Raw genomic sequence first — 18,458 nt, forward strand, 5'->3', positions numbered from 1 at the left:
TTGTTTAGTCATGGTTTATCTGGATTACAAGAGATAATAAATGATAAAGGAGAGCTGAAAACACCTCTTACCAATTCCGTTCTTTAAAACTTTGTAGAAAACCACCAGAAGATCTGATGCTGTTCTCTCTTCCACTTTCAGTAAATTCTGAATCTACAGAAAATTTGGATAAAGAAGTAGTCGTATTTTCCAGTAAGCTGTCCATATCACCTAGAATAATAAAACCAACAATAATAATAACAATAATAATAGTTTTCTTTTGCATTTCTGAAGCTGACATTAAGAAATAGACAAGGTATTATTAGAAATGCTTGCCACGTAATCATGTATGAGAACCTAAAAAAACTGCACTATGAACGAAGACCTGTAACAGCTTAAACTACAGGGAGAATTACTTAGTTTTCAAAGCAGATTTGTCTTTCTGAAGTTTTACAGCTTGCCTTCAAATGCTAACTTTTCTACAATCAAAGTTTGACAAACTCATTGTTTTACCCTGCTGTCTGCATGCACCAGCACCATGTGGTTCTCAAGAGGCCCAAAGACATTCTAAATATTAAATGCGTATGTATCTTTAAATTAAAGCCAAATGTATGCATTATGAGGTGGACTACTAGCAACTACTTCATGCAGGACTTAAACACAAACAGGTTGGTAACCACTGTTTTAAAGCATCTTTTGTGCTCTTCATCTGAATGTTAACATTCCCAGGCTGGCTCTCAGATATCACAAATGCCTGACCAAGAATGTCTGCCTCTTTGGAATGACAAAATACAAAACCACTTAAAATAAATCTAGGAATTATACTGTTTTAGTATATTTATTCCTTGCAAAAGACATCAAAACCCTGTTGTTTGGCATTACCTTTGTACACTAGAGAGTCTCCACTCTTATACTCGGTATGTAACTCTCCAAAAAGGCAATCCTACAAGAAAGAATAAAACTATGGTGATAAAGCAAGATGTTACAACTTGCTTAACTGTTACAACACCTTGTGACAGAAATTATTACAAACTGCTGACTTTTTTTTCAATATGTCAATGTTGGTATTTTTCCATGTATAAATGTAAATTACCCCCATATTAATATAAAGAGGCAAACGATTCCTCAGAGTCTAAAAATGAAATATTCATAGTGTTGTAAGTTAAAATACTTAAGAGACTATAAGACACAATGAAGACAGTAACATAAAATATGGGCATAAAGGTAGGATACAGTAATCACAGCAACAGTGCCACCTACCTCTACATCTAGGCTTTTTATGTTCGTGTTCTGTTCTACTTTTTTCCACTAACTTGTAACTACATAATAAAAAAGTTCATGCCAGAAGTATTAAGCTAAAAGCAAGATCAATTACATGTACATTAGAAAAGACCAGACTCAAAGCAGCTCTCATTATCTTAGTATGTTAGTTGAGTTTCACTGCATCTTTCTACTGTGCTCAAAATGATCACGTGCTGTATTTTCTTGTACTTAAGTACTGCTTTTTAATAACGAAATGCACAAACAAATACAGCATTTCCTTCCTTGCAAGCATTACACTCTAGAGTTGTCCCGGTTTGAGCCAGGATGAAGCCCATCTTCCTATTACTGATATTTTTCTTTCCTTCAGTAAGCTCTCTTTTAACTAGCAGCAAGTTTTCCAGCTAGTGGACTTATAACGCTGGAATGTTTATGTTGCTGCTGGGACTTTGCTCTACTTGTTGAATCTGCCTCTCAGATCCAACAGGAGCAGAGGATTTGGATCTGCAGCCCTCCCATAGGGAGGAGACGACTAGACAGACAGCAAAATTGACCAAAGTATTCCATCCCATATATCTGCATAAGCTGGGTGTCAGGTCAGAGATCATGGAAGTCAATTTCCTTCCTGCTTCCTCTTCTCTTCTCTTCCATCCATGGCCAGCATCCAGAGAGGACTCCCTCTCTCCATCACTGTTGATCCCCAGGCCTGCATTCCTGACCCTTATCACTCTCCCCTCAGCTCCTGTCTGCTCTGCTGCTCTCTCTGGCAGCTCAGGGGCTTTTCGGGATTGTTCAGAGCTCAGGAGATGCCGCAGGAGTTGCCGTGGGGATGGGGGGAGGCAATAGAGTTTTGCACATTCCTGAACACATTTATATATAAATGTACATATTTTCTTTTATCACTAGTATTTAATGAAAGCTGTCTAGTTTAGTTTTCAATCTGGAAAGTATCTCTTTATTATCTCTCTCCTTTCCCTACCTGGGGAAGGGGATGGAGAGTGTTGTTGTCACTGGTTCAATTGCCAATCCTGAGTCAAATCGTGACAAGAATCTCAAGAGACGTTTTTTTTAAAGATAATGTTTGAAAATTATTTTTCTTTAAAGAACAGCTACATATATCAAAGTACAATATTCCTCCAAAAAATTACAGCATGTAGAGCACCACAAAATGCTAGCTGAGTGGCAAATCCTTCTGGAGGAGCTAAGGACAGACAAACCCAGATTTTAGCTGCTAAGGAACTCAAATCCTCACCTCATATTTGGGACACTTCCTGATCCCATGATCAGTCCAACTATGTGTCCATCCCAAATCCAGCTTTCAGTCTCTCCCAATGTTTGGCTACTTTTTAAATATTTTTATAACACATTACTTCCCATGCAGCATGAGTTTAAACACTTAAGGACTGTTACCCCCTGAGCACACTGGAAGCTTTTGACCTATGGAATACAGATGCAAGAATGCACATTGACAGACTTTAGACAAAATAAAAGAGCCTAGCCGGTGAGTATTCTTTCCACGAAGTCAAAGACTTTTGAAACACCAGCACGGGGGGAGGATGGGGTGTGTCTTTGCTGCTGGATTTTTAGGCAGATCAGCTTCCTAACCTATTGTGCAGACCCATAAATGCTTATGTCAAGCACAAGTAACGGGAACAGGGGAATCACAATCCAGTTCCTTCATTCATAGTGGTGCAAAGAACCTGGCATTCTCTGGTGTAAAACAGCATTGCTTTACCTTGGCAAGGGAACAATACCAATTTACTGTCTGGCCACTGTGGCAGTCTCTTATGAACTACGGTTTTGATTCTCCTCTGGCTGACTAGGTACAGAACAATTTCATGCTCTGCGAAAACAGAGCTAATCATTAGGCTTTATGAAAAACCACAAATATTCCTAACACGTTCTAAATAAGGCCGGCAATTGCTGTGGAACGAGACAAAATAAGTTAGTTCTCCTATTACCTGTATTTCATACATGGCCAGTGTATTACTTCTAAGAGGTTTCACATAGGAGCTTGCTCAGCTGACAGCTCAGACTGCGTTTTGGGAATCGCAATTTCCAGGGAAATGTCAAGCTCAGGCAAGGGAAGAACACACGGTTCCTGTAAGCTCCTAAACAACCCTGTCTAAATCCCGTTTTCGGCTCTCACACCGTGCCCGTACGTCACACGACAGCGCTGGCAATGGACCCCAGGGGAGGGCACACCGACCCCTCCCTGCGCCTCCAGGCACCGGGCAAGGAGGAAGGGCTCTCCCCCTCCTCCCACCTCCCTCCCCCGGCCTTGCCGCCCCGGCCGTGCCGTCTCACCCCCGCCGGCCCCCGCCGGGAGCGCCGCTGCAGCCGCCGGGCGGAAGGAGCCTCCACGTCCCGCCCCAGGCCCGGCCCGGGACCCTCCATGTCCCGCCGCTCGCGCTCGAACCAACCGCCACCGCCCGCCGGCGGCGCGCGCAGGCGCTCGTGGGGCGGGGCCGGGCCGGCGCGTGCGCACAGCCCCTTCCCCCCCCCTCCCAGCCCCGGGGGCCGCCGAGGAGCGGGAACCGGGCGGGCCGGGGGGTTACGGGGGAACGGGGCCGCTCTCCCTTCCGCCGGGCCTGGAGGCGGGCAGAGCCGGCCCCGCCACCGCCCGCCGCGGCAGCGGCTGGTTCCCTGCCCCCTTCAGCGGGACAGCGCTTCCCTGCGGCTGCCGCTTCCCAGCCGCGGGATCCCTGCGCAGGGATCCGCCAGCCCCGCGTCCCGGGATGGAGGCACCTGCCCCGTCAGCGGGAAGCGGCGGGGGAGGGAAGGGTGGAGGGGGCTTGGATGGGGGCGGTGAAAGGGGTCCCTGCCCCTGCACGGGGCTCGGAACGAGAGGGGCTTTCGGGTCCCTTCCAGACCCTTCCGTGGTTCTGTGTTAACCCACGTCCAAGCAAAATCCTACCGGGTTTCTTACATCCTTCGAACACTCTAATGCTTATGGAAGAGGTATTTGCTCAGGAGCCTCCTTAGAAGAAAAAAACAAAATACACACACACACACCACCCCTCAAAAAACAAAACTAAAAAAACACCACAAAAAACCCCAACGAAACCACCCAAAATACCTTAAAGGCTGAATACTTAAGTTACGTATTTCCAACTTAACAGATAATAAGGGCAAATTGATTACCTTGAAAAAAACACTCATCGATAAAGCCAGCACTGAGCTGTTGAGAAGTTTAAAAAAAAAAAAAAAAACACACCACATTTATTCATGCATAGTGAGTACTAATAAAGTCTTAGAAGACAAAATGCCCCTGGTCAGATGTAGGCTGCAGTCATTCAGTTGTGCAGTGAGGTCAGAGAAGTCTGCCACATGAAATGAAGCTGATAAACATTAGGATAGCAGTAAGCACTGGAGGATACCACATCATTCCTGCTAGCACCCCAGTAGCAATTAAGAGGGTTTTCAATGAACTGAGTAATTTAGAAACACTGTCTGTACCAAAAAAAGCTGGTACACTTCTCTACCAAAAAAAAAAAAAGAAAATTTGAGAATTTAAACACTCAAGTGACCAGAGACCTTAAACAGCATAAACCAGCATCTACCTGCTGCCTCAACTTGTTCCTGTGCATCAACATGGTAAGTTTCAAAGGCCTTCAGCAATTAGCACTTACCACGTTCATATTCAAGGCAGAGATTTATAAAACCAGGAAGGCAAAGAAGACAAGCTTGTTTTGTTTTTTACACAAACCAGAGTGAAGACAAGACATTTATTTTAACAAGACTAAGATTTTATTTTTAAAATCTGACATTTAATACAAATAGGTCAGGATAACACAAATACACCTGAAATATACCAGTGTCTGAACTTTTTATTAACATGCAAAAAAATCAATTAGAACACATAGAAAAGCCAACTATAAGGTGTAATTTTACATTTATACATCAGAAGTGTCCATTTTAAGAAGTTGAAATAATTATAGTCAATAACATGTAAATACCGATTTATACTGCTAAACATCTGCATACTCAATGCAATCACTATATTTGCCCACAGTCTGTAATGACAACTCTTCCATTTACTAGCCCTTTAGGAGAACCAAAGGATTCAATCTTTTTCACAACATCCATTCCATCTTTGACAAACCCAAATACTACATGCTTGAAGTCCAAGTGTTCTGCTTTTTTAAGTGTTATGAAGAACTGAGAATTATTTGTATCCCTGCCCTTATTTGCCATTGACAGCAATCCAGGACCAGTGTGTTTCACTTCAAAATTCTCATCTTCAAATGCTGTTCCATAAATTGATCTTCCACCTGTACCATCATGGTTAGTTATATCACCTCCCTTGAAATAAAAAAAAGAGTACAGCATTAACTGTCAAGTGCCAAAACATAAACCAACCACACAATTATATTCCTTCTCAACAGTAAAGACTTAGCTTTGGAGGAGCACATTCTTAGTTTTCACAAGTACCATATTTACTTAGATAAAGGGCTTCCCAGCTTCAGCAGCTTTGTTCATGGAAGCAGAAAGTTTATCCTTTGTTTATTCTGAACAGAGCATTTTATCCTCTGCTCTACATGGTGAGAAGTCCTAGGCCTGTCTTTTCCATGGCCTGCTTCCTGCATCTCTTGGCCCTGATAGCTGGGACCTGTGTTTCCTCATGCAGGGCCTGTCCTTGCTTAGTCCCTGCAGGCACAAAATTGACCACCTGAAAAAAGGTAATGTACCAATGATCAGAAATTTCTTGCTTTTGTGCAGGTAGCAGTTTTGCCACATTACTTACAAGTAGTAGCTGTGGCAGTAGTCTCTTGCCTTTCTGCAAGGCAGCAAGCTTCTGGCTTGTTTATTTTGACTAGACACACAAAGGTGACAGTACAGGTTATCACATCTTTGAAAGAAAGCCTTAATTCTCACTGAAGTTTCTCACTGTACCCAGAGAAAACACAGACAAAGTAGAGCTGACTTAGAATATACTCATTTCATGTGATAAAAGATCACTTTTAGTCAGGGAACAATTAACTGTTTTAAGAAAGTCTGCTCATTGCTTTCTCCTTATCAGAAAGGCACAAAGTTTTAACAAAAAAGCCACAAAAAGAATACTCCAGATACAGGTGATACCTAATCAAGAGACTGGATAATTTTTTATTCTGGTGACAAGCCATTCATATATTACTGTCTACTTCTGAGTTTGTCATGCCTCATCTTCAGGGAGGCAGCAACATGCAGGAGCATTGATGTAGTGTGTAAGGAAGTCGGGCCATTCTGCTTGTTACAAGTCACTAAAACTCACGTTCAGTTATTCATGAGAATTTTAGTAAAGGTCTACCTGAGCAGCAATAAATCTCTTCAGCATTTGTAAAGAACTTGTTAGTCCTACTGAATGCACACAGAGGTTTAAAACCAACACTGTCCACAGTGGGGTTCAGATGCATTGCAGGCTGATATGCTTAGTGAAAACTCCTAGTCAAGTATTTAAGGAACAGGCCAATGCATGATAATGAGATCTAGAGAACTTCTTTTAGATGAAAACTTGTGTATCTAAAGTATTTTGAATATTTGCACGTTATCTGAAATATAAAGTGTACTTCAAAATGAAAGAAACTTGGAAAGTAAGTGTTCTTAGCAGGTAAGCATACAAAGTTCCTCTCTGTAAAGAGAGAAGGCTGAACAGTAGTTTTGGGAACCCTGACTTTCCTTGGTTTGCTCTTCAGCAACAGGCCCCTTGTCCATTGCCAGAGGAGATCTCTATCTCAGTTTTTGCTTCCACACTAGCATGGCAATACTAGGAAACACTAAAGCATCAGGCAGCTGGCAGACACCCGTAAAAAGCATTTGACTTTGGGCAGCACGTGCTGCCTGCACCATTTCTCATCTCCGTTTAGGGAAAGGGCAGATGAGAATATTTTTCACACTGAGATCATGCTACCAACAAGAACATGCTGTCCTGTATAAGTCATTTTTGAAGTGCCATTGTTAATCGAGATGCACCTCATCCTCTGAATGTAGAATCTTCCCGTTATGCTTACCTGACACACAAAGTCAGTGATTATTCTGTGAAACCTAGAGTTCTTGAATCCAAATCCTTTCTCTCCTGTGCACAGGGCCCTGAAATTTTCAGCAGTTCGAGGGACAATATTTGAGAACAGCTCCATGGTTATGTGTCCTAAAGGTTCATCATCAGCAGAAACTTCAAAATACACAACAGGGTTGGTGTCCTTTGACAGTCCTGCTGCCAGAGATAAGTGTCCCTTCTGTAGTTCTGACAAACTTAGCTGGCATTCTTCAAACCTCCTCTTGAAAGAATTAGCCAATTCCTGGCTTTTAAATCTGACTGCAAGTTGTTCTACTTTTACTTCACCATCTGAAAATAAATCCAAGAACAGGTTTTGTTAGTCCTATTCAGTATAGTCAGAACTTAATTGCTCTTGTCCTTTATAATCTCCAGGTAAAGAAAAAGCCACAGAAAGTACAGTCCACCCAGAAAAAAGAAAAAACCTGAACAACTCACCAGCATAATCTGTGGCTGTCCAAATTAATGCATTATTTGATATATCAGATGGTACCAAGTTCATTTCTTTGGTGATGACATGGTTTGCACAGACTTTGAGAACTTGGTCTCTTCTCATTAGGACTCTATAGTATTTCTTCTGTGTATGGAAGAGAATCTTTATCTCTCCAACACCACGCTCCTTCCACTGAGTGGCCTCTCTGTCCCATCTGTAAAGTTTTGCCCTCTCTTTAAAGAGAATTTCTTCATCTTCTTCTCCAGACTTTACCTCCACCTAGAAAACAGCACAGTGGAGTACCTGTGACTTCCCAGAGGTTTCCCCATCACCAACAATATAACCAGTATTACACACACTGATGATGATTCTGACATATTACAATGGAAAATTATTCAGTATCTTCCTTTCTCCAACACGATATTCACCACACACCTAAATGAGTAAAACAGCCAGCCTTTTAATAATTTAAGACCCCAATAAATTCCACTGCTAGAGATTAATTACAGCTATGCAATACCACTTCGCCATGCTGCATATGGCTTTTGGTGGATGTTCGTTTGTTTTGCTTCAGGGGTGATTTGTTTGGTTGTTTTTTTGGGGGGGCTGTGGTTTGTTTGTTCTTTTTCTTTAAAAATTTATTTTCAAACTAACAAAGTTAGTTTCCTTACCTTCAGGTGAGGTTAATTGTACTACATCACTATTGCTTAGTGATTACAGAAATCTCTTGTCTAGCTTAAAGTAAAAATGTTAAGTTTGCATGGCTTTCACAGAACTAAATCTGCAAGTCATGGCTACACAGGCACAGCTGAGTTGTATTAGCACTAACCGTTACTCAGTTTGCCCTTCCTTAGTTTTCAGCTCTGCTATAATGAATCAATTTTAGCTGCCTGCTGCAGCAGGGCAGCTGGACTTGACCTTCAGAGGTCCCTTCTAACCTCTATCATTCTATGATTTTACAAGTTGTGTACAAATTTGCATACTGATAAGCACTCAAAGTCTAATTAAATAATTTTTGAAAGATTTTAACTGATGGACCAGACAGTTCCCTACTGCTAAACTGTACTAGGATTTAAAACAACAGGGTTTTCTACATCAGCAGCATAAGAAATACAGAACAAAGCACACAACACAGAAAGCAAAGTTAGTTAAGGAAAGCATTTTTTAAAAATCTTGTTGCATTAGCAAACATGTTTATCTTAATGTTGATATATATATCCCAGAAGTCCCCATACCTCTGGCAAGGAAACAATCGGCTCAAAGTGGATATCATCACTATGCACCACCTCATCATCACTACCACCACCTTCGTCTTCATCTGCTTTACGAGCTGTCTCTCCAAACACAGCTGCTCCTGTATTCGCCCATTTGAAGTTTTTGTCTACAATTAAGAGATTTACATTTTAAATTGTGTGTATTTTTTTATTCCTGACAAAAACTTCCAAGTAACCGTTGTTAACCTGATCAATGAGCAGAAATTATGTACACAAAAGGTGTACTGTATGAAGCAGACATCCAGCTGAGTGTCTGTCTCAGAGACTACTTTAACTCACCTTTTGAGCCAAAAGCAAAGTCTCCAGAGTTTTTGGAAGCCAGGTCAGCAAATGACAAGCCTGCAGTATTGCCGAAGCCAAACGAGATGACTCTATTGTCTATCAAATAAGAAGGGGAAGTCAAAGTTTTTTCTCTGTCTTAAAGAAATTGCATTATATTGTTATATAATCGTAAGAATAAAATGGAGAAGTCTCTATGGCATTTTTGCATTCCAATAAAATTAAACTTTGCAAGACACTTATGATAATTACAGTAATTTATTATGGTTTAAGGAAAGGGCTCAAGACTGTGAAAGAGTTTCAGCATTCTACTTCTACGCAGATCCGCAGAGCTCTAGTGACTATTCATGTGGTATTTAACAGCAAATTTATGAAAGAAAGTCTCTTGTATATAAATTACACAACAGACACGAGCACTGCCTCTGTAGCAGTACCATCTAAACACACCAGAATTTGACCTATATAATTATCACAACCCCCAGTAGTCATATTTTTACTAGATTCATACTCATGCTTCTAATTCAGTATTGGTACTACTTCTCTCCGAGGCAACAACTACATTATGTAAATATGCTTTTCTGTAGATCATCTTAAATTCTTACAAAAAGGCAGAACATACCCCTGATCTCACCTTGTGTTGACTCTGAACAGTCCAAATCGCTTTTTTTAGTTGACAAGTCTACAGGTTTGTCATTAGCTCCTGATGAAGTCTGTGATACATGCACAGTGTCTGTGGTGGAATCAGGGTCTTCATTGTCTGTAGCTGACTGGACAAATACTGTCACCTCACCAGCTGATGGAGCAAGTACTTCTTCCTTACTGATACAGACTAAATCAGCTGAGCTTGCAACCTCATTCTCCTGAGATTAATGAAAAAGTAATAAGCAAATAATCTAAAAGATCCTGGCATTCAACCCATCTCCTCAGGAGACTAAGAACAGTCATTTTAGAAAAAAAACAAAACAAACCAAAACACTAAAAGAAAACCAAAAATTATTATTGTAAGCTTTCTTAAGGTTTTCATTATCCTTAACACACACTGGATATTAACTTGACAAGAAACCAAAGTATCTTTGAAGTAGAATGCTTTCAGAAAAATACTATTACTTTCTGGTATCAGTCCTTATTTATACATTAGGAGCAGTTTTACCTCCTTTCTCTTCCCAAGGAACTTCAGATCCAAGCTTCTGTTTCAGTGTTGGCAAAGACTTGAGGCACAGCCACAAGCATCAAACAGATTTTCACCACTGGATGTTTTAGTTCTCACAAGGTGAAAATTATGTAAAGTCTTGCATGTATATGAAGCAATTGTACAAGCTTAATGACAAAAGGTTTAGTAAAGATTTAGTTCTTACTTTTGTTTCTTCAGTTTCAGTTTCTGTCTGAACATCTTCTGGACTCTCATCTTCAGTATCACTGCTGACACCACAGACAGATGTAGGAGGAACCTGGGGAGTCTCTGCTTTAGCCTCCTCCTCAGGAGTTGGCTTCTTTTCCCAAGGAGTAACACATTCTCTTTTATTGTCAAATTCACTTTTTCCTGTGATGCCTACTACAAAGCATAAAAATTAGTGGAAAATAGCTGGGAAGGCAGCTAAATACCAAAGTATTTTTTGGCACCTATATTATAAAATAATAGTAGTCAGAGTAACTTGAAGTAAGACTTGAAGAATTTTTCAACTAGCATTACTGTTTTAACAGTGGCACTCAAGACTAACTTAACTCCACTTGAGGCAGCTAGAGAACTGGAACCTCATCATACTTGGTTTTCTATTGTTATCAGGGAATTTCCAGGCAACAAGGATGAGTTCAATCTTGCAGCTGCCACTACTACTAGTTTCCTTCAACATTTGCTCCTATTTCAGATGGCTCAATATATACATACAACCTCTTTCTAGCACATATCCTCAAAAAACCCCCAAACTTCACTTCTAGAAGTATCTACCCAGATTTTCAGTTATGCAACACTGAAGTATGAGGCACAGCCAGAGCAGACATAAACATAATGCAGCAAATTCAATCTTCTATACCTGCATTTTTTGTATAAAGACCAAATATTTTTTAATTGGACAATATTAGCTCATAAGCTTAATGTGACTACATGCAGAAGTAGCAAGTATTCACAGATGTAGACAACTTTTGTTTTGTACGGTATCATGCCAAGCTGAAATCTTCGTAGAATGCATAGGTAGGAAGACACTCTGATACTCTTGTTCAGAGAGCACCTATAATATACATTTGTCATTCACAAACTACTTTTCTGCTAACTAACAATTCAACATACAAAGCTTAAAGTTGTATTTTGAGATGCAGCTTTCCTGCTCCCAGCATCAGTACTTCTCAAAACATCTCAGAAAACTAAGTTTGTATCACATTTAGACACTATATTTCAGTATATAATACATTTTATTTATCTTGACATACCTTTTACAGGATCTTGCAATTTCTTTTTCTCTTCTGAATTGCTGGGATACAGTCTTCCATTAAGTTTCTTAACAGCTGTTTCATAGTCTTCATCTTAAAAATAGGAAACAAGTGTAAGTTCTCAATCATCCTAGTAAGTACAGAGAAGTTTGCTCCCGACTCACAAACCTAGTAAATGTGCATAATTTTACTGCTTCTGTTTTAGAAGTTCTAAAGGTCAGCAAGTAAATTTTCACTTCCTGTTTGGCATACATATACTTCTGTATGCTATTGACACTCTTCTCACACTAGATGCATGGCACAGGTTTCGTTTTTAGGAAACACATTTCTTACTGATGATTTTATTAGGAGTACGGCTAAACAGAACTGGGGAGACTGAAGATCTGTTATATAACTAGCAAGCTCAGACATTTGTAGGAAGGAGCCTGACCACTCCCATTTTCTGTTGAATACAGTGCTTTGGAACTTCCATTTGACATTATTTGCTGCTCAATTAATTCAAAGTAACTTAGTTGCATGCAGCAAGTTTTTATATAAAAATATTTCCAGTTTTAGTGTAAGGAATTTGCTTCACAAGAAAAATCATAGTCTAGCATTTAGGGAACTTGAATTTTTTTTTTTTTTTTATAGACTGCCTTGTATTTATCTCTAAAAATAGATACAGAAGCCTCTTGCACAAATGAGACTAGGCTCAAAAATATCCGATTACTTAGTCTTACCTAATCAACTGCATTGGTAACACGATGTGAAGACCCATAAGACAACAATACAAACACCCTTTAGTCATTCCTGGGCCTTCATTGTAACATACTGTTTTGAAGACCTGAGTGCCTATCTTTGGCCATATGGAAGATGACAGAACTATTTCCCATCAGTCCAAATAAAAATATTCAGGTGTCTAATGGTTCTGATAGTACCTATAGAATCACAGAACATGTCAATTTGGAAGGGGACCCATTAGGATCATTGAGTCCTACTCCTCACAGGACTACCTAAAGCTAAACCGTATGATTAAGAGCATCATCCACATGCTCCTTGAACTCTGACAGGCTTGGTGCTGTGACCACTGCCATGGGAAGCCTATTCCAGTGACTGACCCTTTCTTGATAAACCTTAATATCCAATCTGAACTTCCCCCAACAGCTTAATTCCATTTCACTGGTCACCAGAGAGAGATGAGCACCTCCTCCTCCTCCCACTGTCCTCCTTGAGGAAGCTGTAAATTATGATGAGGTCACCTCTCAGCCTTCTGTTCTTCAAGCTGAAAAAACAAAGTGACCTCAGCCACTCCCTGTAAGTCTGAAAGGCCCTTCATGTCTTTCACCATCTTGGTCACCCTCCTCTTGACACACTTTAGTAATTTCGTGTCCTCCTTATATTGAGGTACCCAACACTGCACCTAGTGCTTCAAGGTGGGACCACACCAGTGCAGTGTATTACACCTCTTCCCCACAGAAAGACAAAGATCAACTTTGGCACTCCTTACCATCATCCTCGTCACTCACATATCCAGGCTTATTCTTGTAACAGAAGAATGTTGAAGGTAGCTTGAGAAAGCCAGCAAGAGCTCTCTGTTCAGGGGTAGGTGTTAACTCGTAAACTATTACAACCTCATCAGATGAATCAGTGTCTTTGGGAGATGGAAGATCATCTTCTGCCATTGTCTTCTCAGCTTTTTACAGAAATTGAACAAACCATTAAAACGAAGTACTTTCAGAACAGGGAATAACATTAACCTAACACTGCTGTTATTACAGAGCTGAATTAATTCTAAGGCAGTGAGAAACACATTTGGAGCCTACGTATTTTCTACTCATTCCCAGGAAACAAACAAACAAAAAATCAAAGTTACAGGATGCTAGGACACACCAACCTGTCAAAATTTAAGAAATTCTAACCTGCATACCTAACTACATCCTCTTCTACCACCTTTGAAATTCAAGTATTGGAGCAGAAAGAAGCCTGTTACAAGGCCTGTATATCATTACAAGGATTATTTAACTAAACGTCACCTCAAACAAAATAAGACTATAGAAAAGAGGGATACAGGTGTGATCTAGAAGTAGAAAGGCAAACTTCAGGCCTGAAAAACGAGAAAGTAAATCTATTTACAGCAATATGTCCTGCTGAATTGCTTAAAAGTGCTAGAAAACATTAAACAGCAACTGAATAGAACTAATTTCAGATTACCTATGGGAAATCTGAGCTTTTTAGTAGTTAATCTTCATTTACCATAATAGCAGTTGTTGAAAATTTCATTGATACAAAAGTAAAGAGCAAACTGCAGAAAAACTTATGACCATATGAACAAGCAGACAGATATGCAAACAAAGATTTTAGTTTATTAAGAGACTGGAAGCAAAGTGGGAGGATATACTAGTTCAAGCATCATATATTGTTTGGTTGGGGTTTTGTTTGTTTGGGTTGGGTTTTGGTGTTGTTTTGGGGGGGGAGCTTTGATATAAGTGTGAAAAAAAAAATTGCTAACTATTTATAAGAATTACCCCCTAAGCCCATCAATAACCATTCATCAGCTGCTTCTAAGAAGCATCTGATTACTTCAACAAGTCAACCTATTTGTTAGAATTCTCTATATTTGAGTTAAACTAGTCAGCAGAATTTGAAAAGTTCTCTCAAAAGCTCAATGCTCTTTCATTAGAAAATATTTGTGAAGTTTGTGGCACAAGGTAGTCATCTGTGGGAACTTAAAGCCGCAGCTAGTAACCAGACTACTACTAAGTTCCTGAGGAATGCTGATTTTCCTGCTCACTCAACTTGATATTCATCATTGCAAGAGGAGAAAAGGGCAAAAGAGAAATGTAATGTTTACATACATGCTCCTTGACACCCTGGCACAACTGAGACACTAGAATAAGTCTGCTTTTTAAAAGTACTTTCCTACCAGTATATTCCAGTAGATTAGGAACAATATAAAGGACAGTAAAGGCAAAGTACTAGTTCAAATTTAAGTCCTATTTTAAAGTGTCCCCTCTCCAACCTTTGCCCAACTTGACTCTTGCTTTGATTACAAATTAATAATTTCAGGCATTTATATACCAGAGTGTAGCTCAAACCATTACCAACACAAAGTCTTGTGGAGCAATCCTTTTTGCTCACCTGTTTTTTTTTTTTAGATCTCAGTAGCTCCTCTGAGCCTGTATAAAGTAAGCGTAGGATAAAATCCTCAAACAGCAAATTTCCAAGTTCACATAATGACTGCAGGCTTTAGATGCTTTCATATCTTTGAAATCTTCTGCAAAAAACTCACTAACCTTAACTGATTTAAGAATTAGGAGTACATCTAGCACCAAGTTATCAAGATATGTAGGTATCCTGCATATTAGCATGGGCTTCATTCACTCAGATTAGTTAAACAAGTGTCTCAATTGGACGGAGTAAGGAGTAAGTTTGCATAAAGTTCACCACAAAGGTTTAATTGTGGAGTATTTAGTCTTACAGCCATTAAAGGTAAAAAATAGCCTGCTTTAGGATATGAGAATTTTCAAAAGTGCACCTTCAACAACAACAAATTCATTCCTCCCAAATCAGTCAAGTAGATGGCAAAAGTTTGAGCCACCTTTAATTTAAGCTAGTCCATCATATTAGACAGACAGCACTCCTGAATGAATGATCATGCAGCCTCTTTCAGTAGATATTGAGAAAACTAGATGAGTAAGAGAAATACATTAAAAAGCCTATTCAGATTAATCCATAGGTAAAGTTCTCCATTAAGCTGACCTACCAAACACTGGATTAAGATTCTCATGTTCCAAACATCCAGTCAAAGTGACAAAGGAGTCCAACAACAAAGATTAAAACTACAACATGTATTTCCCCTAAGAATATAATGGCTAAGCAAGATGGCCACTGGTTCAGTTAAGTAATTTTCTACTAAACCTTACCACAAGAAAGTTAACTTTTCTTATTAAAAAATACTGCAAACAGCTTAAATGTATCTTCACAAGCAGCCATGAAAACAAGGAGCCATGCATACATACAACATTCTTAAAAGACTGTTGGTTTTGTTACAATAGAACTTTCTACTCAAGGGAAAAAGTTCACACAAAACACTGTTAGTATATGGAAGCAAAAATAAAGAACAATAGCATGCACAACAGTTCTTTTTACTAGTGTATTAATTTTTTGCCTTTGTTTCAACTGACATTAAAACCAGGTAAGCCTAAATACCAAACTAGTCAAAATACTGGTATTTTTTTTCTCATGCATGTATCAGTGAGTATCTTCTGGATATTACAGAAAAGCAGTAGAGTTTAAACCTTAAGGCACGTAACTGATCCAGTAACATGCTACTGACATAACTTTGATTCAGTCTTATAAGGCACTTCCAAACTACTTGACTTTAAATATTTTACATGGAGGTGCAGAACAACTATGAGGCTACATTTCTTTGGAATGTTGCTCCAGCACAATTCAGTAGCTGGTCCCCAAAAGACATTCCTCATAAGAAAGCCTCATATTATATTTGTACTGGGTAGGCTTCAAAACCTAATTTAGAAAGGACTTCTCAAAGTCATTTGCTGAGTTAAGGGCTCAAAACAAAGCCATCAAACAGCTACACTGAAAATTAGCAGCTGTAAATAAACCACTAAGCATACAATAATATCCTAGTTATCAGAAAAGTAGAAATGAAGAACAGTCTGAAGTACCAGAAAGGCATATTTTGGTTGTTTTTTTTTTTTTACTGCACACACCCACCCTCTCACACACCTGTAATACAAATACAGGATCATCAATTTGAGGCAGCAAAAGTTCTTGCATGTATGCATTGGTGGAGAATGCTTAATCACTTCACATTATGGACACAGAATCATTAAAATAAAACTGAATTGTTAAGAAACCCCATGCACAGGGATGGCTACAAACAGAAACGGTTCATGTAAGAGCAGCTTCTCTAGAAATATAATTTTGGGAAAATCATGTTTTGACATTTTTAAACAATGTAAGACACTGACATTAGGAGTCTGTCTTGTGCAGACTAGAATAAAAATTTGCTTTTCAAAATGAAAACACTGTTGTACTGTGTGAGTATGCTTGCAGCAATCATACTTAAAAGAAGCCCCATTAGTAACATCCTATAATGACATGTAATCAAACTATAAGCTGTACGAGTTCTGTTTACTGGTTCTAAATATAAACAAATTGGTTACTCAGAAAATGTTTTCTGACCTGCTATGGTAGACCTCCTATTATACATAAAGTATATATATACACAAGCCATAGCTAAGAAATTGGCTCATTTCTGTCCACTTCTTATTTTTAAAAGTGCAGTAGTTGACATATTCATAACTGGGAAATGGAATTAAACATTTCCAAGAGAAGCTAAATAAATTCAAATGTTGTACTGGATATGTCTTGATCTCTTCAAGCATATTTCACTGAAGTGGAAACCTCTACTACTAAGAGATGTATTCTCTAAAAATACCAGGAAGATTTATTTAGGAAAGGGAAATTTTAGAGATACAGTGTGCATGTTCAGTAAAACCATGACGGAGAAATGCAAGGTAGATACACTCAGAAAATAAGGCAAACTGAAGCCAAAAGCTTAAACAGGGCCATTCATTGTGCTAGCTCACATTAACATAATCAGAGCTAGAAACGTTCTCCCAGTAGGACAAATACAGAAATCAGACACAATTTTAAGTAGTCTTCTTCAGCATGCATGTTAATTATAAAGATTACTGAGCCATCTGCTTTGCCACAGTTGGGTTACTGTCCATGCCTGCTAAAGTGTTTCTATCACACATTCAGTGCAGTATGCAAATACCTTTACTATCATGTTGCAAGGAAGATGTGCTTGTCCAAAAGGCCATTGGGTTAGATTTAAAAAGGTTAAAATTAAATCCTATAGAAAATAAATTGTTTGGAATTTTAAAATGGTAAAACAGACTTATCTATGTTCTGGAACTACAGTCATATTTCATAGTAGGAAATTTCATCTGTTAATTCTACACAAGCTTATCCAACCCATGTGAATAGACTGCAGCTTTTATCTTCTACCATGTCACTTTATTTTACTTCAGGTAAAAAAAACAGATAGTATGTCTCCCTAATTCTGAGAATAGTATATAAATTAAGAACTATCAACTGATTAAATAGCCTTGCACTGATAGGAAGCTGCACACAAAAACCTTCAAAGAGAAACACCCTACCATTAAAATGCTAGTAAATTCTATTCTTCTCACAAAAACACTTCAACACATTATCGTGGCATGTCACAGCCACAGCTTCTGCAAGTACATACTTTTCAGTATCAGGAACCGTAGAACTGTATAATCTCATGATCTCTTTTCAGGCTAGAAAAGAGGTTAACATCTTGGTGTTATTTCAGCTACACATCTGAAATCGCAGAGGCCAATAATTAAGACTTCAAACAAATGTACAGGGAGAGAGTAGTTTTAGAATACCCATCTGTGCAATCATGGGGATAGTTATATTTTTAGCTGAAGCATCCATTTGCTGTTCTCACACTTTACTGCTCAGAGCAGAGGCCCAGATACATACGCTATCAATACAACTAGCTATTTAATTCTCAAGAGTGAATCCACAGCTCCTTTTCAAGAACTTAAGTCTGAGATTCAGGTACAGCACTTCAGAGTTACAGCTCCAACCTGAAACCCCCTTTTTCACTAATCAAAACTCCATCCTGCATTACACATTAATTTTTATATTAAAATAATTATTACTTAAAATACACTCCATTAGTTAAAAAGACTAATGCACAGCATAGAGATGACTTACTTAATAAGCTGTGTAG

The 18,458-nt window shown here is 39.0% G+C and overlaps 3 protein-coding genes across 6 annotated transcripts in view; 1 reads left to right on the top strand and 2 right to left on the bottom strand.

The window, feature by feature from the left end:
- Positions 1–874, bottom strand: part of CCDC138 (coiled-coil domain containing 138) — a 35,883-nt gene extending 35,009 nt beyond the window's left edge. The window contains exons 1-2 of the mRNA XM_051616700.1: positions 862–874; positions 72–210 (exon numbers count right to left, since the gene is read on the bottom strand). Of these exons, the coding sequence (XP_051472660.1) occupies positions 72–205 (134 nt within the window). The 5' untranslated portion in view covers positions 206–210; positions 862–874. The remainder of the gene's footprint in view (positions 1–71; positions 211–861) is intronic.
- Positions 1–18,458, top strand: part of SEPTIN10 (septin 10) — a 963,730-nt gene that overhangs the window by 483,184 nt on the left and 462,088 nt on the right. The gene's annotated exons all lie outside the window — the stretch shown is intronic.
- Positions 4,967–18,458, bottom strand: part of RGPD4 (RANBP2 like and GRIP domain containing 4) — a 31,992-nt gene continuing 18,500 nt past the window's right edge. Inside the window, exons 21-30 of one of the 4 annotated variants that reach the window (XM_051616634.1) lie at positions 17,469–17,546; positions 13,170–13,355; positions 11,684–11,776; positions 10,615–10,808; positions 9,891–10,119; positions 9,260–9,358; positions 8,942–9,087; positions 7,712–7,985; positions 7,230–7,564; positions 4,967–5,544 (exon numbers count right to left, since the gene is read on the bottom strand). In XM_051616634.1, coding sequence (XP_051472594.1) covers positions 5,239–5,544; positions 7,230–7,564; positions 7,712–7,985; positions 8,942–9,087; positions 9,260–9,358; positions 9,891–10,119; positions 10,615–10,808; positions 11,684–11,776; positions 13,170–13,355; positions 17,469–17,546 — 1,940 coding nt within the window. In that variant the 3' untranslated portion in view covers positions 4,967–5,238. Of the gene's footprint in view, positions 5,545–7,229; positions 7,565–7,711; positions 7,986–8,941; positions 9,088–9,259; positions 9,359–9,890; positions 10,120–10,614; positions 10,812–11,683; positions 11,777–13,169; positions 13,356–17,468; positions 17,547–17,945; positions 17,971–18,458 lie in introns of those variants that run through there. The other 3 variants (XM_051616625.1, XM_051616653.1, XM_051616644.1) reach the window with 3 other exon arrangements.

Source organism: Apus apus, chromosome 1 (genome assembly GCF_020740795.1).
Source record: "Apus apus isolate bApuApu2 chromosome 1, bApuApu2.pri.cur, whole genome shotgun sequence".
Lineage (NCBI taxonomy): Eukaryota > Metazoa > Chordata > Aves > Apodiformes > Apodidae > Apus > Apus apus.